The following is a 23240-nucleotide window of genomic DNA, read 5'->3' as shown; positions in this document are numbered from 1 at the left end:
CAGATATATATATATATATGTATATATACATATTTTTTTTTTGAGACAGAGTCTCACTCTGTTGCCCAGGCGGGAGTGCAGTGGCGGGATCTCGGCTCACTGCAACCTCTGTCGCCTCCTAGGTTCAAGCAATTCTCTGCCTTAGCCTACCGATAGCTGGGATTACAAGTGCCTGCCACCAGGCCCAGCTAATTTTTTTGTACTTTTAGTAGAGATGGGGTTTCACCATCTTGGCTAGGCTGGTCTTGAACTCCCGTCTTTGTGATCCACCCACCTCGGCCTCCCAAAGTGCTGGGTTTATGGGCGTGAGCCACCGCACCCGGTCTATATATGCAGATATAATAAAATAAGCTCAATTTAAAATTGGGCAAAGTACTTTTTTGCATATCTACCAGTGACCTACGCACATAGGAAAACAGAGTGTTCCTGGTAAGAGAAGGAATTTAAGTTAGAAGAGGAATGAAATACTGTTTTCTATTTAAGTTAGAAGAGGAATGATAGGCCGGCTGCCGTGGCTCATGCCTGTAATCCCAGCACTTTGGGAGGCCAAGGCAGGTGGATCACGAGGTCAGGAGTTTGAGACCAGCCTGGCCAGTGATGAAACGTTTTCTCTACTAAAAATACAAAAAAATTAGCTGGGCATGGTGACACGCACCTGTAATCCCAGCTACTCGGTAGGCTGAGGTAAGAGAATTGCTTGAACCAGGGAGGTGGAGGTTGCAGTGAGCCGAGATCGTGACACTACACTCCAGCCTGGGCATTGGAGTGAGACTCCACCTCAAAAAAAAAAAAAAAAAAAAAAAAAAAGGAATGAAATACTGTTTTCTATCCACAAAGTTTGTGAGGATGAAGAACAGTGGTACTTATATAGTTGTCTAAAGTTTAAGTTGCTGCAACTTTTTAAATAGACACTTTGGTGGTAAGAACCACATTTTTAAAAATATATATCATCAATTCCATTATACTGAAATATCTTTATGAAATAGATACATCTGTTTTTCTTACTATTGCCTAAAATAGCAGTGTGTTGAGAAGAACTCATCTACAGATTTTATGAACAAATTTTAGTGCATCCATAGGATGGAAAAACATGTAACCATTGAGGGTGTCAGTAAATACAGAGATATTTTGACATGCAAAGATGTACTTTGGTATATCAAGTGAGAAAAAAATCAGTTTGTTATACATATAGACAAACAGAATCTGCTCGTGTTAGCTGAAAATATGTAGAAAATATAATCAAACTTAATTCTGGGGATTTGTAAGTGTAGTTTTTCCCTTTCTCTTATCTGTGATTTCTGCAATGAACATCTGAAATGTTTTAGTTAAGATTCATTAGTAGCGAAATAATCCTTGGAAAGAGAAGGAATATGCTACTTGCATAGATACAAATAATTTCTCACATTCTATTATTTATTTTTATTTCTGTGGTTGGCTATCTTCTTTGAACTTTTACCCTCTTCATAAGTAGAGGGATTCTGTTTACCTGTTCCTGTAGATTTTATTGTATATACATTTTATTATATAATTATCTTTTCATTATATATAGATTAACATGTGTAAAAAGTATGGATTAATCATTTTAGTTTAGTTATGTACTTATGAAAATTTAAAAAGAAAATATAAATGATTATTACTATTGTAAATGTATTGCCCTACTCTACAGAAGTTTTCTTTAAAAATATTGAGCTCCTAAGCTGTGTTTTTCCATTCTTTCAATCCATTTAGTCATCAAACATAGGCCAGATACCTATTATGTGGCAGGCATATTCTACTATCTCTCAGGATCCTTCCATCTTTGAAAACTTCATGTTTACCTGCTGGGCTTGAGCAAGCTGAGAGATTTAAAATTGGGGCATTAGGACTTAATCTCAATTGAAGCTTTTCCTCCCTCATTTCAAACAAAACCATTTCTGAAGGTAGAAAAGTAAAAGATAACATTTAACTGCCCTTTTGGAAATTTATAAGTCTTGGATATAGACTGTTTCAGTTCTTTTAAGAACTAAAATGTGGTACATAAACAGCATGGAATACTATGCAGCCATTAAAAAAAGAATGAGAGCATGTCCTTTGCAGGGACATGGATAGTGTTGAAGGCCATTATCCTTAGCAAACTAACATAAGAACAGAAAACCAAATACCACATGTTCTCACTTATAGGTGGGAGCTAAATGATGAGAACACACAGATACCTAGACGGAAGCAACACACAATGGGGCCTCTCAGAGGGTGGAGGGTGGGAGGAGGGAAAGAAGCAGGAAGTAGAAGGAATGGATACTGGGCTTAACAACTGGGTGATGAAATAATCTGTACAACCAACCCCCTTGGCAGATGTTTACCTATGTAACAAACCTGCACATCCTGCACGTTTCCCTGAATGTAAAAGTTGAAAAAAGGTCCACGAATAGTTTCATAAATCCAGTTTCAAAAGAGAAAATTTACAACAGTCTTAAATCCTAATATGAATGATTGGAAATATCTATGTACAGACATTGCATAAATCGAAGCATTGAAAAAAATGAGCCCATGCTATTGATTTGAATTCCAAGTTTTCTTTGCCTTAAAGCTTTTTGGAAACCAAAGTAATAATTAGTTTATTTTAGAAATTTGTTTTTGTTTTCACCTCAGCTCTCTTATTCCATAGCTCTTTTAAGAACTAAAATTTATCAAAATGCTGGTCATCTGACTGGAACCGCCCCAGACTTGTTATATTATAACATATTCTACTTAATGTAAGGCACCAGGGATTGTATGATGCCCCATTATTTTATGTCTCAATAAGATAATTATTTAAATGCCACCAATTATAGTAAATCATGAATTATAAATAGTATTTCAGTGGAGAAAACATGGAGACAAGGATCATCTTACAATCACTAAAATACAATGTTACCTGTAATCTTTAAAACATACCTGCAAGTGTAGGTATAATTGTATCATCTCACTTAATTGAAATGTTGTCTTTAGTGGTATTAATAAAAATTATAATATCTAACAATTATTGAGCTGTTATTTGTGTTAGGAACTATTCTATATCTTTTGTGTAGAGTCTCATTTAAGCATTACAGTGGTTTCCTGTGAGAAAGCTACTATTTTCATTCCCATTTTATTGATGAGGAAATTGAGACCCAAAAAGGCTAAGCAACAGCTAGGAAGTGACAGAGCTTCAAGTAGGATTCCAGCCCAAGTTGAATGTCATCCAAGGGCTATGCCCTTTCTATTCAAATAGGCTGCTCTTTCATTAATACAGCGAGCAATGAGAGATAATAAATAGTGTGCTTTTTTCGTGGGAAAATTAAATGTCTTTTTGAAGGCAGAGTAATAGCAGGCTATTCAGTGTTTGCAATTACATGAATCATTGATGTGGCTGTAGCTAGTGCACTACAATTTCCTAAAAAGTCTTCTCACTCTCATAGGACTGCTCTACATCTGGCCTCTGCCAATGGGAATTCAGAAGTAGTAAAACTCCTGCTGGACAGACAATGTCAACTTCATGTCCTTGACAACAAACAGAGGACACCCCTGATAAAGGTATGCAGTAGTCAGCTATATCAGCGTGAGGTGGGTTTGATTTCAATACATAGCATGAAAATGAGTTTTCTCATTTAAATATAACTAGTTGGTAAAAGCTGTGGAATGTTTATTTTGAATTCCTAGGATTTATAATTTGTTTTTGGTCTAATACTGACAGGCTGTACAATGCCAAGAAGATGAATGTGCGTTAATGTTGCTGGAACATGGCACTGATCCAAATATTCCAGATGAGTATGGAAATACCACTCTACACTATGCTATCTACAATGAAGATAAATTAATGGCCAAAGCACTGCTCTTATACGGTGCTGATATTGAATCAAAAAACAAGGTATAGATCTAGCAATTTTATTTTCAAAATACTGAAATGCATTCGCGTTTTAACATTGACCTGTGTAAGGGCCAGTTTTCCGTATTTGGAAGCTCAAGCATAACCTGAATGAAAATATTTTGAAATGACTTAATTATCTAAGACTTTATTTTAAATATTGTTAGTTTCAAAGTAGCATTACAGGGTACAGTTTTTTTTTTTAATGCACTTGTGGTAAATACATTTTTTGAAAACACTGAATTTGTAAAAGGTAATACTATTTTTCAATTTTTCCCTCCTAGGTTTTTTTTCCCCTGATGAATATAAAATGGCAAAATTTGCCCTGAAATAGGTTTTACATGAAAACTCAAGAAAACTTAGACCTGTTTCAGTGAATAGAAATCCTGATGCTTTGGCAAGTTCCTAAAATACAGTAATAGATACAAGGTGATGCACCTCTCAGTGGCAAGGCTTAAGATATTTCTGATTGCTCATGAGGCAGAAATGGAAAGGGAAAAAGAGAGCAACCAGAAATATCAAGGCCAATTTGGAAATTATGTAATAGAGGGAAAAGACCATAAAGAGGTTTTGTGTGTCTGTGTGTGTGTGTGTTGTTGTTGTTGTTGTTCATTCATTTGTTTCCTTTGTATGGTGAGCAAGATTCTCTTCAATTTTAGAGAATGACAGTTTTCAGTTTGGGAGAGGCAGTTAGTGAGTTGTAAACTGCCTAGAGATCAATTTTAGGAGACCTCTGAGGAATCAGATTGGCAGTGAATAGGTGGTAATGTAATGGGAAACCCTTGAACAGAAGGACTAACAAGTAATTATCTGACTTAATATCCTATTCTGGTAGAAATGGCCAATTAGAGTGTCAAATTTGCATTCAAATCTAGAGTGTCTGGATGGGAAGGTGGGAGATAAGGAGCTTATAAGTAAAAAGATCAAGTTGGATTTTGAGTTTACTAGACCCTGTTCTACTCTTACCAGGGAAAATTATGTGGTGTTTTCAGCAAATGGGTCTCTCTCCTACTCTTTCCTCTTTTTTGCCAAATCTTCAAATGAGAAAGGGAATTGGTCATGTGGGTGAGAAATGAGACTGAAGTAATTGTCTATTGCACTATAGCTTCAGCTAGAATTGTGCATCCCAGTAACCTGAGGAAAATTTTTAAATAATCAACAGGTCTAGGCTTTCCTCTGAAGATTTTGGTAGAGTAAGTCTAATAAAGCCTGAATATGTATGTTTAAAAATATTTCCTTGAAGCCAGGCATGGTGGTGCATGACTGTAGTCCCAGCTGCTAGGGAGGCTGAAGTGGGAGGATTGCTTGAGCTCAGGAGTTCTAGTCTAGCCTGGTCAACATAATGAGACCCTATCTCTAAAAACAACAACAAATTTCTCAAAATCTGGATACACTCCTGCTTAAGAACCACTGAATACAAAAGTATAATACGTAAATTCTTATATCTCAGAAACTTATGATATCTCTAGAGGAGTTGGAGTTTGATATGTAATTCCTTTAAATCTTTTCTTTCCAATAACATTAATCTGACTTTTTTTTTTTTGAGATGGGGCCTCACTCTGTTTCCCAGGCTGGAGTGCAGTAGTGTGATCACAGCTCACTGCAGCCCTGACCTGCCCGAGTTCAGATGGTCCTCCAACCTCAGTTTTTGTATTTTTTTTTTTTTTTTTTTTTTTTTAGTAGAGATGAAGTTTTTGCCATGTTTCTCAGGCTGGTCTTGAACTCCTGGGCTCAAGCAATTCACCCACCTCAGCCTCCCAAAATGCTAGGATTACAGGTGTGAACCACCATTCCTGGCCTAGACTGACTTTTATCTCTGTGGTTGAGACATTCAAATGAATATTATTGGCACTATCTATCAGCTTACAGAATAGTATCTTTTCCTTCCTACCATCAGTTATTCACTGCCATTCAGAAGGTCTTTAGAAATTTGCAGTGAGTAGTCTTTCAATAAGTAGAGGATGGTCCTCTCAGGACTTTGTGTCTCTTTGTTATCACTCAAGTGCTTAGGTCAGTAAGTCGTTGTTAAGAGCAGAGTTTTCTCAATTAGAATTCTAGCAAATTCTAAACCTGTTTTGTCAATCAAAGCTGTATTATGGACTATCCAGTGTGTCTCTTAAGTATGTAGAGCTTTGGCATAATCAACATGGCAGTTTTAAACACTTAAAACCATGGAGTTATTAAGAATACAGATAGGAATTCTGTTAATTTAGTTTCAGTAGTCCTATGAACTGATTATCTATTTAGTTAACAACCTGGGAAAATTAAATACAAGTAAATTTTAAATAAATAAATGTTGGAAAAAATTTTGAAATGGGCAGTATGAGTCTTAATAGCAATTTTTGTTGCACATTGGAGGTTGAACTTTTGGTAAAACATGTGAAACTAGAGAAATATTTTACATGCAAATTCTTGCTTTATACACAACAATTTGTCTTAGGTTTGAGGATATAGAGACAAAAGATACAGCCCCTGCCCTCAAGAAGCTCTTTGTTTAGATGGGAAAATATTATCATCCAATAATACCATGCCAAATGCTAGGTTAGAAGCAAAGAGTCTTAGAACCAGTAAACATTTAAAGTGAGTTTTTGAGGTGGTCAGAGTTAATGTGGTGAGGCAGAGAAGGGGTGTTTCCAAGGGAAGGAGCAGCATGTGGGAAAGCACAGAAGAGTGAGAAGGAAGCGACTAAATTTATTTACTTTCTATGTGTGTAAGTCCATAGGATCTTATATAAAGTTTCCACTTCAGTTGAGGAATATGTACTTTTTTGAATTACATACATTTTTGCTTTATATTGTTTTACAGCATGGCCTCACACCACTGTTACTTGGCGTACATGAACAAAAACAGCATGTGGTGAAATTTTTAATCAAGAAAAAAGCTAATTTAAATGCACTTGATAGATATGGAAGGTATAGTTATTTCTTTTAATCTGTGTGTTGTTCTAGATTGATAGCAGTCGCTCAAGTCATAAATATTAAATTAACAAGATTAATGTATACTTACTGGGACATAGTCATCAGTATCAATACAAATCAGTTAGGTAGAAAAACAATTATTTGGACTGGGCAACATAAAAAACAGTTTTAGTAGAATTCATCTTCTCTTATTATATTGACTGATGCTGTTTGTTATGTGATGTTTTTGGTTGCAGGATCTTATGTTAGCTAAAGGGATTTCATATTAATTTTATGAAGTGTGAACTTTACCTTTTAGTTTGTGACCCAGTATTGAACTTCTTAACCCTTTCTAGTAGTTTTTAACCTCTGTGTCTTATATGCTTTTCCACTAAATATGCTGCATTAAACATAAATAGGAGTTGAAAATCCTTTTGTCTTTTCAATGACTCGGCTTTAAGTTGCTTTCTTTGAAGAATATTAATGTTAGCTTATCCCTACATGACAATTAATTGCTGTTCCCACATACTGTGGGTTCAACAGCTTTTTTTGTTTTTATTTCCAGTGTATTTTGATATTTTTATTTTTAATTGGTATGGAGAGAGAGAGTGAAGATAGTTTTAAGTGGATACACTTTTCCTTTAATGAAGGCAAGCCATAGGTGGGTGATAAAGAGAAAAGATCTAGGCTTTGGATTCACACAAAACTTTCTTACTTGCTAGGTGTTTGACCTTGGGAATGTTATTTACCACCAAATATGTTGTCATATGTGAAAACTAGGAGAATATATCCTTCAAAGTTGGCTGTGCATAAGAAAGAAAGATATAGATGGCATTTAATTCTGTGCCTAGCACATGCTTACTGGCATCATTAACTGAAACTCCTATGACTACTATTCTTACCATTATTATTAATATTACTACTATCAGCATGCAGAGAGCTCCTATTTATTTGACACCCTAGCTGATTTTCTATTACGGCATATCAGTCTAGGGAAGCTGTGATGAAATCTTCACTTAAATCTTTGTCCACTTCAGATAAGTGGCCCTAGCATTGTTTCTTGCCCATCAAAGGACTTTAAATTAGTAGCTTCTGCTATGCAATACCCCACTGAGATAAGAGGTTTCCTTTTTGTCCCTTCCTTTTAACCTTGATGGTATTTTACAAAGATGAACACTTGAGTACCCAAGATACTTATGTCTTTTAGTGCATGTAAATGTTTGATTCTGCATGGACAGGCAAGATGTTAAATTGGTAAAGTATATCAAATTAGCTTTTAAAATAACTTTATTACAGTTCCTATCTCTGTCATTTTAGAACTGCTCTCATACTTGCTGTGTGTTGTGGATCAGCAAGTATAGTCAGCCTTCTACTTGAGCAGAATATTGATGTATCTTCTCAAGATCTATCTGGACAGACGGCCAGAGAGTATGCTGTTTCTAGTCATCATAATGTGTAAGTGTTTACATTAAAAGGCTAGTTAATGCTAAATTGAGGTTTAAAATAATTATAGTGATTGCATTTTATGTATCAGGTGAGATGTCATAGTTTGGTTCAGGTAGTTTTCGAGTGGCAGTGAGTTAGTCCCCTGCATTAGCCAGAAATCAGACAAAAGCAAGACAAGTTAGAAGTACCAATGGGTGCAGGATTCTTTATCTCAGGACTTTTAAGACCTTTATCCTTAGAGATCCCAACATTGTTCATTTCATCCAAGTATAACACCTATGCATGGGATAAAAAATAGTGTCACATCTTTGATTTTTCTGATTAGTTATTTGGGTCTTGAAATGTCGTTTAGCAGAAAGTCTTGTACTGTCTTCTGGGGACTATCTCCTACATACTCCTTGAATTTTTCAAGAACTGAAGGGGTTCACTAAATCCAAGGAAGACAGTCCCTTTTAACAAGTCAGAAGGAGGAGAAAAAAGGACATTCCAATCATTCTGTTGTTTCCATTGCTTCTGTTGCTACATTGTTGCCACTCAAACTGGGCCTGCTGCCTGGTAATTGTTGGTTGACCTTTGACACCAAGATGCCCTTACTGATTCAGATCCCTCAAGTCTTCATGATGATTCATACAGTGACATTGAAGTTACAACGGTTTTTAGTTCCCATACCTATGTTTATATGCCATTGTTCCCAAAGCACCAGCACCCAGCTCTGGCCACTGGGCATCCTGACTTTATCTGCACACAAAGTGAGCAAACTGACCCTTCCCCCCGTATTCAGAACCTAATATGGAACCCTCTTCTTAGCCAAGAATTAGCTGAGACCTTCATGGTAAGAGATCCTTTGAGGCCATTGTTGGTCTTTTCTCTAGCAGATATTAATTGGGCTTGTTGTAAAGGATCAGAGAAAGAGATCAGTGTTTGTTTCTTTTTCTTTGCTACCAGATCTGTACTGTGAGGCAACTTTATATCCTGTATAGAACCTTAGGCAGTAGAAAGTCCCATAGGAACCTTCCCCCAGCAGTGGCTCCCAGTTGTCATTGGCCCCTTGAGTGATCTGATTTACATGATAATGAAAATCATCCAAGCTGCTTCCATCTCTAGCTCAAGATTTTAAAATATTTTCAAATTCCACCTCACAGGAAGCCATTGAAGAGGATTCTCAGAATCTCAAGTAGGTTAGTTGGACTTCACAGAGCCAAGCCTTGTCCATGTGTAAAAGGAGGGCTTTGTGCTTGCTTCAGTGGCACATATCCTAAAATTGGTACAATACAGAGAAAATTAGCATGGCTTCTGCATAAGGAGGAGCACCAATTTTTGAAGCATTCCATATTTTGTGCAGTCACTGGAAGGTCATTTGACTATCTGCTGACTAGCTCTAAGGAAACAGTGTAAATCAAAGCAAAATGGGTGCCACCAAAATATTGAAATTGTGATTTATGCTGCAAAAATAGTCATGTAAGATGGTCTAAGAGGTGACTTAGGGCTGAATAACATGTTCGGTGCAAAATATATTGTTAGTATGTATGTCAAAAATTAGAGAATGTCAACTTGCAACTTCTTCATGGAAACTAAAAAAAATAAAAGTAGAGTTTTGGTCTCCCATGTCAGCTGGAATTGAACATCAATATAAAGCATTATCCTAACAAACATCTGCTGGCTGAGAGTTTGAGTCTGTAGAGAAAGATCATTGGTCCAAGCCAGGTCTTAACATCCATTGGTTTTTCTGCCCTTGGTGTGATTGATCAACTCCATAGTAGTGGACAATCATATTATCTACTTTAATGAGATATTTATGAATAAATTTAGTTACAAACTATGACATAGTTGAGATGCCCTGAGTTATAAGCCATAAGGAGTAGGACAACTAAGAAGCAAAATTAGTACTTAATAGCATTTTCTGAAAACTACAACATTTGCATATTAGAACCTATGAACAAAATACACATTGGGTTTTATTTAGGACTCCAAGATAATTTTAGTCATAAAGTTTAGGAACAGACTATTCCATTGTTTTACTATTTCTCTGAGCATTTAAAAAATGTTATCTTGTTAAATCTTTATAACAACCTAGTGAAATAAGGCAGCAAAGTCCTCACTTTGTTGAAGAAGATGTTAAGCCTGAGAGAAGCAAGTTGTCCAAGAACAAAAAGCTGTTCATTATGGAGCTACAACTTATGCAGAGTTGGGACCTTTCTGTTATGTCATGCTAATGCAAGTTAATTTACTGGGTCACAGTGCCCTCAATTTATGAGCATTTCACCTTACATTTTTTTCTTCTTTAACTAGAAGCTTAAAGAGAAGTTTGTAGAATGTACCCATAAGTTGATGGGATAATACTGTTAAGTTCTGATACTATGATATTGTTTGAAATACTCTAAGAATTTTACATTTGGTAAATATTTTTTATATCAGTATTAAAAGAGTAATTTGATTTATTATATTTTTATACATAGAATTTGCCAATTACTTTCTGACTACAAAGAAAAACAGATGCTAGAAATCTCTTCTGAAAACAGCAATCCAGGTAAGACTTGTGATAGTGAATTACTTTAGGTCAGTTGTCCCCAACCTTTTTGGCACCAGGGACTGGTTTTGTGGAAGACAATCTTTCCATGGGCTGGGGGAAGGTGGGGATGGTTTCAGGATTATTCAATTATATTTCATTTATTGTGCTACTGTATTTATATTATTATTACATTGTAATATATAATGAAATAATTATACAACTTACCATAAAGTAGAATCCTTGGAAGCTCTGAGCTTATTTTTCTGCAACTAGATGGTCTCATCTGGGGGCCAAGTGAAACAGTGACAGATCATCAGGCATTAGATTCTCATACGAAGCACACAACCTAGATCCCTGGATGGGCAGTTCACAACAGGGTTCATGCTCCAATGAGTATCTAATACTATCACTGATCTGACTGGAGGCAGAGCTCAGGAGGTAATAGGAGCCATGGGTTTGGCTGTAAGTACAGGTGAACCTTCCCTGGCTTGCCTGCTGCTCACCTCCTCCTATGTGGTGTGGTTTATAATAGTCCATGGACTGGTACCAGTCTGTGGCATGGGAGTTGTGGACCCCTGCTCTGGGAGGTCCTACCATAGATGAAAAAGTAAAAGTAAGGAATTTTTGATCACAAAAGAACACTGAAGCACAAGTCATGTTACATATCTTGTCCCAACAAGGTCTCACTATTACTGATTTCATTCCTCCTCATTTGAAGTTAGAAAGACATACAGTTACTTTGTTGGAACAAGATGTGTTCTTCTACCTGCTGGTTAATTGTCATGATAACAGTACTTTTGTTAGAACAAGATGCTCGGCTACCATTTGCCAAAAGATTGTCATAATAAATATACAAATTGCCCAACTCTAGGTTCAGCAGATTATAATAAAAGAAGAAAAATGTTTCACACTAACAAAAATGCTAGTATGCTGCCTGGTCGTGGACACCTAATACATTGTATAATCCAAACTGCATGAGGACAACTTTAATTTAGTGATCTATTTATCAAAGAGCTTCTGTGAGTTAGGTTTTATAAGTTGCAGGAGAAAAAGGTGGAATAAGTGTAGTTTTCATCTTTAAGGTGCTCATAAAAGAGCTGTCTCTATTTCATTTCTGTGCTTTTTCAACAGAATTTACAAAGAAAACATTTCTATTTATGTTTTCACTTGTCCACTTGACAAATAACTATCAAATGTCTTTTAGATACTAACCATTTTTCTAATGCTGCAGAACACAAACAATTAAAAATAAAGACAGGAGCTTGTTATTATCATTATAATTTTTATTACTTTGCTACTTTATTCAGTGCTTACTGTGTGCTAGATGCCCACTGGAAGCTAATGATTATAATTTATTATATATTGATTATGCACCAGACATGTGATAAGGAATGAAAGTTTTGAAAAAAAGTAGCTGTGATTTAAGGTAAGCATGCAGGGTGAGAAGAATTTTTCTAGGTAAAGAAGCAAAAGAATAATGTTTGGCAGAAGGAACATGCAACGAGGTTGTGTATTTGCCAGAAGGAACATCTAATGAAATTGCCTATTTGGCAGGAAGAGCAACAAGTGCAAAAGACAAGATGCTTGAGTGAACTTCTGAGCAGTTCACTTTTGCTAGTACCAAAAGTGTGAGACACGAGAGGTTGGGAATGAGGTGAATACTTAGCTAAGGCAAGTTTATGATAGACTTTTTAATACTATAGAAATGAGTAGGTCTTATCCTGTGGGCCATGGGAAATTAACCAGGTAGAATGCTTTGGACTGCAAATACTAGATGAACAGTGGCTAAAAGAGTAGGAGTCAGAGTTGTTTTGTTTGTTCAGTGATATCCTAAGGATCCCTCTTGTCCCTCTTTCAGTTGTGCTGTTGGCAGTGTTTTATTCACATCTCCTTTCATGGTTGGCTAATCCGCAGCAGCTCCAAACATCTTGTTCTCACAACACAACATCTCAAGGGCTGCTTTTCTTCACGTGTGTCTTTTAAACAAGGAGAAAACTTAGAAGCATGCAAGGGGCTTCCTGTAACATTTCATTCACTGGGTCACACCACACGCTCATTCTCAAAGCAGGCACTGGGAAGGCAAATACATGACTAGCTTAGAATAAACATTTATCTTTCTGAGGGTGAAGAGGGAGATAGGGATAATAACTATCCCAACAGACTTGTGTTTCTTCTGCAAGAAAGGATAAGGAATGGCTATTGGTAGGGAGCCAACAATGTGTGCTGCAGGGGCTCATTGGAGAAATTTGAGCAGGGGAGTCACAAGATTAAATCTGAGAATTAAGACATATTCTGGTTATGGTGTAAAATGGGTTAGCAAGCTTTTTCTGTAAAGGAGCAGGTGGGAAATATTTTAGACTATGTGGTCTCTGTCGTGTCTACTTAACCCTGCTGTCGTCTGCTGTTGTAGTGTGAAAGCCACCATGATGATATGTAAGCAAACAGGCATGACTGAGCTCCTATAAAACTTGATTTACAAAGCCGTAAGGCAGATTGGATTTGGCCTGTGGCCTATAGTTTGCTGGGATTGATGGAAGGTAACCATGTAAAGAAACCAGGAGACAAAGGAAGCTTTTGCAGTGGTCAGCTACAGTTTCCATGTCACACATCCTTGCACTAGTATCAATGTATTATAAGGTTTTCACCCATCCATGGTGAAATAAATAAATTTAGGAATCTCAGTTACTCATTTTAATATATTGGCCATTTTTTTGGTGTTAGGCTTTTTTCATTTGTTTTGCTTAATTTTTTTTCATGTAAGAAATAACATTAATAGTTGGCACTTTTTTAAAAATAAAAGCCATTTCATAAATGTTTATGCCCCCAGTGGCAGTGGAAATATAAAGCAGAGGCAGAAGAGAGGTGTAGTCAATATGATTTAGTAATAATTGATTGAGAAAGGCTTGGGGGACAGAGACAAATGTCAGATAATTTACAGGTTTCCACGTTGTACACTAGTATTTAACCTGGACATGAGGAAGGACCAGGAATTTTTGTGGTGAATACAGAAGGGCAAAGAGCAGCAGGTCAACGGGAATGACTAATTTTTTTCTATGCATGTTTAATGGAATATTTATGTAGGATATTTTGAGTAGGTAACTGGATAACCAGCATTTATAACTCGCATCCTACTAGTTTGACTCCATAATAAGACTTGTCAAAGATCCAAGAATCTGAAAGTTGATGATAAATGTCCGTGTGTATCACCATCAATGATAGAAAGTCAGCATCCACAGAACACAGAATTGGGACAGATTAACCTAATAGATAAAGATTAATATCAGAGTTGTGTTCCTCTTAGGGAATGATAGTCTGCACGACCTCTGTGAGTCACAGTTGCCAGAAAAGAAAGAGAACAAGGAGCATAGTAAAGAAGCACAGCAAATTCAGTCCTAGAGTTCCCTGCTTGATGTCATGTCATAATTCTGACTTCTAAAATATCATTTTCTGCAAAATGTGCTTTGTTTTTCCCCTCTTGCAGCCTGCAACCAAACAGAATCCCTTTAGCAGGGCATTTCTGTGTTCTTCATTTAAACAAAGCAACATATAAATAACAAAAAGAAGTAAGAGAAAGAGTGTTTTTTTGTATAGGCTAGTGTTTAACATAAACTTGAGAGTGAGTACCAGGATTATACGAATTTACGAACTCCGTAGGAAGACTAGATAGAAATCTAAAGATTGCTGACTCAAACACAATGTGGCTTCTTTGCTTTATTGTCACAGCTCTGAATTCACAACTATTAGTTATATTCGCATGCGCTATAACTTTACAAAGCACCTTCCCAAACCAAATATTAAGTGATGTATTATAATGTCTATGACTTATTATAGAATTGACTTTCCAAGTATTCATGAGAATTATTGTGAATTTGCTACATAGTATCATCTCAGCTGTGTCCACATGAGCTATCTGTCACCTTGTCTTAATGAATCATGGCTCACTAGGAATATTGGTTTTTGGCACTAAAATGATCTACATCTAAATGCAGATAGGACCAGGGACCACTCTTGAACATTAATGTCCAAGCTTCTTAAAATTACACTTAAGGATTTCATCATCTGACTTCTGCCCCACTCTTCATCTTTAGCCCTTTTGTTCCTGTGTGCCCTTTCTCTGGTATTGCTGAGCTGCTCGTAATGCCCTACTCACTCATCCTTCTATTGTAGGCAAATACTTTCACTCTTTCAGGCCTTGCTCATGCTCTTGCTGCTGCGTGGCATGCTGTCACCCTTTCCTGCCTTCTACCCCTTTTAATCTGGCTAGCCACAATACTTAAGTCTCTGCTTGGGCAGGTGTTCTAGAAAAGCCATCCCTGACATGCTTTATTTTCATTCTTTTTAAACGCTAACACCTAGCATGTATGTAGCAGGACTCAATAAGAAATTTCTGAGTAAAATAAAGACTGTTTTTACAAAGATGATGTTCAAGACTGTCCTCTGCAGTCTTGGAGCAGAGGGGACAGACATGTGCAGTTCAGGTGGTAAAGGTGCAGTAGAAAAATCAGTGAAGTACTAAGGCAGCCTCAAGGAATTGGGTACCTGTTTATCTGGGGAAAGACATGCAGAATCAAGGAAGACTTCACATAGCATTGTTTTAAAAGATGAAAATAAGGCTGAGTGTGGTGGCTCCCACCTGTATTCCCAGGATTTTGGGAGGCTGGGGCAGGTGGATCACAAGGTGAAAAGATCAGGACCATCTTGGCCAATGCTGAAACCCCATCTCTACTAAAAATACAAAAATTAGCTGGGCATGATGGTGTGTGCCTGTAATCCCAGCTTCTCGGGAGACTGAGACAGGAGAATCACTTAAACCAGGGAGTTGGAGGTTGCAGTCAGCTGAGTTTGTACCACTTTACTCCAGGCTGATGACAGAGCAAGACCCCAGCTCAAAAAAAAAAAAAAGAAAAATGAAAATAAATTCGTCAGAATAGTGGAGGGAAACATTTTAGATATTAGGAAGGCATTGTACACTAATAAATGTGTTAGTAGTAATTTTGGAAACCATTTATAAGGTACTGTTGTTGCAGAAAACAGGAGGCAGGAGAGACCCAGTGGGTGAAACAGGAGGATTTTATTTAGATGTGCACCAGCTCAGCAGATTTGCATCCAAAGCCTGAGCCTTGAACAAAGACAGGGCTTGACTTATATGGGGAAGCTTACAGAAGCAGAACAAAGGCAGTTAATCATCTAGTGACAGTTTTGCAATCTCAGCATAACTTGTGACCTTGCAGCTGCATTGAAGGAAAACAGGAACTTGCAAAATATATGCATTTGTAAAAATAGCTACGAGTAAATGCTGAGGGGAAGGGGAGATGGTAAAGGGATTTGTTTTCTTAACCTTGCTCTGGGATGTCTGGAGCCCATACCTGTGGGCTCTGGCTTCTCAGAGAGGGTCACCACGACCTTTCCTGGGCCCTGCCTGTTATTATCCTTAGAGTCAGAGTTGCTAAGTGCAGGAAAACTTGTTTCTGTTTAAAACTGAATTTCCTTTTCTTTACATTTACTGCTTCACTATTAGGAAGTGGAAAACAACATACTGTGTTACCTTATATGTTTCTACTGTATTTTAAAGTTGTGTTTCTCGTGATTTTGTTCATTTATGTTGAGTGGATGAATTTGTGAGTGAATCACATCAGGTCTCTCCCCAAGTGATTTGTTGAAGTTTTGGAGAATTATTTCCTAAGTAACTATTTCATGAAAGACTAAACACTCAGTTTATGAAATAAAATAAAATGTTGTCTTAAATCTATTTTATAAAGGCAATAGTTTTTAAAAGTTCTAAGTGGTTCATTTTAACTTAATATATGGATTTCTCAACAGAACAAGAATTAAAGCTGACATCAGAGGAAGAGTCACAAAGGCTTAAAGGCAGTGAAAATAGCCAGCAAGAGGCATGGAAAATTTTAAATTTAAATTTTTGATTTAATGTTGTTTTCTTTGATTTAATAATATTAGATAGTCCAAATGAAATTACCTTTCAGACTAGGTTTTGAGAATCAATAGATTCTTTTCTTTCAGAATTTTTAAATAGATTCTTAAAATTTATTTTAATAAATTCAGCAATCTCATTAACAGAATAATCAATGAATTCTAATTTACATTTGATATTTAACTTAAAAACATAACTACTATAAAATGTAAAATACTCTTATTTTACATTATTTTATTTAAAATATTCTTATCTGTCTTTTTGATTAGCTTATAGCTAATCTTTCCTTTTGGAACAGAGGAAAAACAAATTCCAGAACTTTGTTTGTTCTTTTATTTTTACAACACCCTAACATGATAAGGAAAGTAACATCAATTATTGGATTATATTATTAAGCAATAGAATTATGAACAATGTAACACTGACGGTCCCTGAGCTAGATTCATGGTTAAAGGGTAATCATGGCTAGTGGTTGAAAATCTACAGTTTTATATTGTCAGTCACTGATACCAAGGCTAAAGATATATTCTGCCTTGTGGTCTCTCATTGACCTCAGCGTTTCTGTTCAGGGAGGGAACCAGGTCATAAAAGCAACCCAACTCCCTCTTAAAAGAATCATATCTTGCAGAATGGGATCTTTGGTGTTAGTGCACAAACACAATAACATTCTAACTTATTTTGGTTGCAGAAAATCAGTACATATTATTAAAAGTTTTTATCCACTGTAATTAGTACACATTAGAATATATTAGAACTGGACTTAAACAGATAATCTAGATACATAACACTATCATATTACAGCATTAATTTCAATTAAAATTAAAGAATTTACATTTCTTTCTCTTTGGTGTGGATTTTGGCTCCTAATAACTTAAAGTGTCCAGTTACTAATCTTTTAAAAAAGCGCTTCAGTGCACTGTAGGAGCTCACTAGTTAGGGTTTCATGAGGTAAACTCTTTTCAAGTGAGGAAGCCTTTGGAATGCTACAAATCATCTGCTAATTCATTTTTGGTAGATTTAACACATAACAAATTAACTTCAGTCTAAACAAATGGTGAAAAAGTTGTTTGCTGGTTCAGGTTTTTCTTCTCCCTTTGGCTAAGGTTAATTATTTTTCACATGTTAGTCAGAAGCCAGTGATGTGGCAGTAGCTAAATGTAGATTAAAAAGTTAATTCTTAATTTTAATTATTTACTTAATTATTTTAACAGTTAAATTTTAATTTTAATTATTTTCTAATTTTTCATTGTCCATATTTGATTACTTAAGAATATAATTATTTTAAAAACATGCATTCCAAAAGAGGAGACTTCCTGGAAATACAACAAGCAAATTAACCTTCTATTTTTGCATCTGCAGAAAATTTCTCAAGCACCAGAAATAAATAAGGATTGTGATAGAGAAGTATACCTTTGTATTCAAATGATTCTGTTGAATTAGATTTTTACGTTATGTTGTTTAACAAAGTGTAGTAAGTTTAGGCATACATGATCCTATCATGTAAGTTGCATACATCATCAGCGAAAAATGTAATACTTAACTTGGAAAGAATTCCATACGTTGAGTTTTAAAGAGATACAAACTGGAGATATTCTTTCATTATTATGGAATAATCCTGAATGGTGCTGTAAAATGCTAGGTAATGCCACTTTAGGAGCTTTGGATCAATAATTTTATCTTTCTTGGTTTTAGTCTGATTATCAATAGATAATGTGGCTAAAGAAGATAACTTCTTATTCTGTTTATCTTCAAGCTAGAAAATTGTATAGCTATTGAATGTGAAACTTGGGGAGCATCTCATTTTCTGGAATTCTATGCTTGCACCTCAGTAGTTTCACTCTGCTCCTTGTGTTGTGGCAAACTTTGGTTCCCAGGTTTCAGTGAGCATCATCATGTTTTTGATATCCCAGGAACCAAATGAAAAAAGAACGATCAAAGGCAGTGGGGGAGAAGAATATCTTAGTGCAGAAAAGGAAAATCTTCCTTTCTATTCCTGAGGCCCCACGGCGTCTCATCCTCTAAATCTGACTGTTTAATGTAAAATCTCAGTGGTAAAGACAGAAAAAGACTCATTTTGCATCTTTATCTTTTTATTTGTGTGTTCCCACGAGTCAAGTGGCGTAAATACACATATAAGATGCTGAAGAGTGGTTGGGAATAAAAGCACAAAATGAAGGAGGGCCCTTTTTGAATTTTGGAAAATTCTGTTTTATTTACTCAAACAGAAATCAAGCAAACTTTACAAAAATTTCAATGATATACTAATGACAGGATAATTACATCTTAAAATTATATAATAGTTCTGTATATATGATCAAATTTAAGTGTGAAATATTTTAATGACTAAAATAATGACAAACTGAATCAATTGATAAAATCAATTAAAAAGGTTCTTTTTGTTTAATAAAGTGATAACCATCCTTAATATCAAACTTCCACTCAAGGTTGAAGAAGAAATGAAGAAGCATGGAAGTAATCATGTGGGATTCCCAGAAAACCTGACTAATGGTGCCAGTGCTGGCAATGGTGATGATGGATTAATTCCACAAAGGAAGAACAGAACACCTGAAAATCAGCAATTTCCTGACCCTGAGAATGTAGACTATCACAGGTAAGCCTATGGCAACATTTAACAGGAGATAACTATGTGCTGTCAAACTAATCCTAATTTGGACTAATATTCATGAGGAACAAATTTTATACTTTTGCTAGGATATTCAGCCTTGCCTGGTAATCAGAAAAATGAAAATCAGCAAACAATAAGTTAACATTTTTCCAGTCATTAATTTGTTTGAAAAATAACCAGTATTGGCAAATGTGAGGCAAAAGGCATTTTCTTTTCTTTTTAGTGAACTTTTATTTTAGCTTCCGGGGTACATGTGCAGGTTTGTTATATAGGTAAACTGTATCATGGAAGTTTGGGCTACAGATTATTTCATCAGTCACATAATAAGCAAAATACTCAAAAGGTAGTTTTTTGGTCATCTCCCTCCTGCAACGCTCCACCCTTAAGTAGACCTTGGTGTCTGTTATTCTCCTCTTTGTGTCCATGAGTTCTCATTGTTTAGTTCCCACTAATAAGTAAGAATATGTGGCATTTGATTTTCTGTTCCTGCATTAGTTTGCTTAGCATAATGGCCTCCAGCTCCTTCTGTGTTGCTGCAAAGAAATGGTCTCATTGAAAAAGACATTTCGTACACTGTTGGTAAATTCATTTTGAACATTAATTTAGTAGCACATTCACACACACATATATAACATAGTAAGGATATATAATATATGTATGTTAAGGATATTTATATAGATTTGTTACATATATACTTATGTATAAGGACATTTATTACAGCATTATTATATCAAAAAATGGATCCTTATCAATAGGAAATCATCATTATCAAAAGTAAATCCTTACCAATAGGAAGTATCTCAATTTTCATACCCAGAAAATAATGTAGTATGCAACCATTTTTTACAAATGAGGTTAGATCTAGAGTAGACTGATTATTTCACAATTAAAATGTATTTAAAGCATTTAGCTTGATAACACATCTTAAGATAATTTTGTTAGAATTCTTGTAATATCTACTGTGTTGCAAATGGAAGCTACATGCTATGTTGACACTGTACCTTGTTAGCCACAAGATTGCTAGTTATTAAATTTTTGTTGTCAATGCCTGAGTGCTGAAATATTGGACCCTGAATCTGAATATTGCCAAGGGATTGTACATGGGGATCTATATTTAATATAAACATTTCAGTATATTGGGTAAAACTGTTATTAAAATATATCAAAGGATCTTTCATCTACTAAACCAGGAGTTGGCCAGCTTTTTCTGCAAAGAGCCAGTTAGTAAATATTTTAGGCTTTGTGGACTATATATATTTATTTTTTTTGAGACAGGGTCTCTGTCGCCCAGGCTGGAGTGCAGTTGTGTGATCATGGCTCACTGCAGCCTCAACTTTCTGGGCTCTAGTGATCCTCCCACCTCAGCCTGTCTACTAGCTGGGACCACAAGTGTGCGACAGTTACACCCAGCTAATTGACACTATAGACTGTAAAGTGAATAAGCATGGCTGTGTTCCAAGATTCTTTACTTACGAAAACAGGCAGTGGGCTGGATTTGGCCCACAGGTGCTAATTTGCTGACCCTTGTGCTAAAAGGAAGGTGCTGCTAATGCAGTAACTCTTATTTGTGAAAGTGCCCTGCATGTGTGACATTATCTTCCTTTGAGAAAAGGATATATTTCAGTATTCACCTCACTATGTTTTTCCACAGTGACTTCATATAATTTTTTAAATTTCATTTATAAAATAAGATTATTTTCTGCATTTCTCCCACTTTATTCCTGTTAATAGAACTCAATATTTTACTGTGATCACATACTTTGCATATTTGATGAGTATCAACTATCCTAGAATTGGCTGATTTTTATCAAGTAAGAAATACTCTCCTTAAACTTTTTAGTATTTCTTGGTCTTTATGTATAAGCATGAACAAAATGATAATCAGCTTATGTAATCTACAAATGTTCAAGGCGACTTTTAGTTCTATAGTTTTAAGAATTTAACACCTCAGTCTGGCACTTTTAATGCCATATGTGTATAATTTTTATAACCTTTAAAATACATAATTGTTATATAAAATTTGAAAACTACACCTGTTATATAAAATGTGAAACTATTTGTCTATTATTTTTCTGAGACTGTGGAAGAAAATTACAATATTCTCAGTCATGACTCCTAAGTATGATGTCCTTAAAAGAACTAACTACACTCATGAACTCAAATTTTCTTTTCATTCACTCTTGATCTCATGCCAGTAAAGCTTCAATTTCAGCACTCTTCCAACATTGTTTTTCCTCAAGATTATCACTAATTTTTTTCTGTAATAAATCTAGGCATTTTTCTTCCACCTCATTTTATTTAATCTGTCAGCAATATTTGAGCCAATGGTGGACATCTCCTCCCTAACGGCGTCTTCACTTGGCTTTCAGGGCCTCACTCCCTCAGGCTTTTCCTCCTGCCTTTCTAGTCCATTCTTCATGGTCTGTTTTGCTTGCTGCTCCTCATCTTTCTCCTTTTGGACATTGTTGTTTCCTAGGGCTCAGTCCTCAATCTTCTTTCTTGTGAACTTTTCTTTTTCTTTTTTTGAGACAGAATTTTGCTCTATCACCCAGGCTGGAGTTCAGTGGTGTGATCTCGGCTCACTACCACCTCCACCTCCTGGGTTCAAGTGATTCTCCTGCCTCAGCCTCCTGAGTAGCTGGCATTACAGGTGCACACCACCATGCCTGGCTAATATTTGTATTTTTAGTAGAGACAGCATTTCCCCATTTTGGCCAGCCTGGTCTCAAACTCCTGACCTCAGGTGATCATGATTACAGGTGTGAGCCACTGCACCCGGCCCCTTGTGACTTTTTCTGCTGTGTATATGCTAGTGATTTCCAAATATATGTCTCCAGCTCAGATCTGTCTCCTTAATTTCAGATTTCTATATCAGCCTGCCTACTTGATGTCTCTATTTGATTAGCTATTGGGTGTCACACACTTGTCAGATCCGAAATTGGGCTACTGATGGCCTTCCTGAAATCTACACCTCATGTAGTCTTTCCTACTTTGGTTAAGGGCCACTCTTCCAGTTGCTCTGCCAAAAATCTCGGTGTCATTCTTGACTCATCTCTCTCTGTCTCTCTCTGACACCTCACAACTAATCTCTCAGTAAATCTTGTCAGGTCTACCTGAAAAATATGTCCAGAAGCCAGTCATATCTTGTACATCTGAGCCAACCCCCTCTGTAGTCTAGATGAGTGTCATAGACTGAGAATTGATAGTCCTGGCTTTTAAAAACTTCCATTTTCATCAATTCTTAACTCAGTGGATGTATTTAAAACATAAGTCAAATTTTGTCATTTCCCTGCCCCAGCCCTTCTTATTGTCCCCCATTTCACTCTGAGTGCATGTCAAAGTTCCTGCTAATTGTCTCCTTTGCTCTGCTTCAGCCACACTGAATTCTTTTTGTCACTTATCTACCCCTAGTGCTTAAAGACTCCAGGCACACCTCTGTACTTGGCAGTTCCCTGTGTCTGTAATGCTTTTTCCCCAGATATCCTCCTAGCTTAGTCTTTCCATTCCTCCAGTTCTTTATTTAAAACCCCCTTTCTAAGAAAAAGAAGAAAAAGGGTAAAAAGAAACACATTAAGGAACAACCACTTTCTGAGGAAGAACCATGTACTACCCAGACGCGTCATGCTTAAGATTCAACTGGGAGACTACCAGGGATGATCTCTAATGTAATCAAGGGAAGGTTCAATGAAACAAAGTGCTTTATCATCTCTAACTTCAAACCCCTTTGTATCTTGACATCAATGCTGTTAACCTTATATCATCATTTCTTAGAGTCTTTGATTTACAAATAACAGGTTTTTTGTATTAAAAAAAAAATTCCCTTTCTCATCAGGGCCTTTTCTGACCATTCCATCTTTCCCACCACCCTCCCCATCAAACACACAAACATTGCATTTTCCTGCTTTAGTTTTTCTCCTTTAACATACTGTATATTTTGCCTTCTCTGTCTGTTGTTATTGTGTGTTTTTCTC

The 23240-nt window shown here is 36.1% G+C and overlaps 1 protein-coding gene and 1 non-coding gene across 2 annotated transcripts in view; both read left to right on the top strand.

Annotated features, from left to right (window-relative positions):
* Window positions 1–23240, top strand: part of LOC129012634 (POTE ankyrin domain family member G-like) — a 40211-nt gene that overhangs the window by 1933 nt on the left and 15038 nt on the right. Inside the window, 8 exon segments of the mRNA XM_054448546.2 lie at window positions 3417–3531; window positions 3692–3865; window positions 6668–6774; window positions 8077–8214; window positions 10662–10732; window positions 16535–16605; window positions 18003–18047; window positions 19088–19254. Of these exon segments, the coding sequence (XP_054304521.2) occupies window positions 3417–3531; window positions 3692–3865; window positions 6668–6774; window positions 8077–8214; window positions 10662–10732; window positions 16535–16605; window positions 18003–18047; window positions 19088–19254 (888 nt within the window).
* LOC129013353 (U6 spliceosomal RNA) lies at window positions 9437–9542 on the top strand. The gene has a single exon (XR_008493844.1). It is a non-coding gene; the product is annotated as a U6 spliceosomal RNA (small nuclear RNA).

This window comes from Pongo pygmaeus, chromosome 15 (assembly GCF_028885625.2).
Source record: "Pongo pygmaeus isolate AG05252 chromosome 15, NHGRI_mPonPyg2-v2.0_pri, whole genome shotgun sequence".
NCBI lineage: Eukaryota > Metazoa > Chordata > Mammalia > Primates > Hominidae > Pongo > Pongo pygmaeus.
Note: the sequence above shows the minus strand (reverse complement) of the source record. Positions and strands in the feature narration are given on the sequence as shown.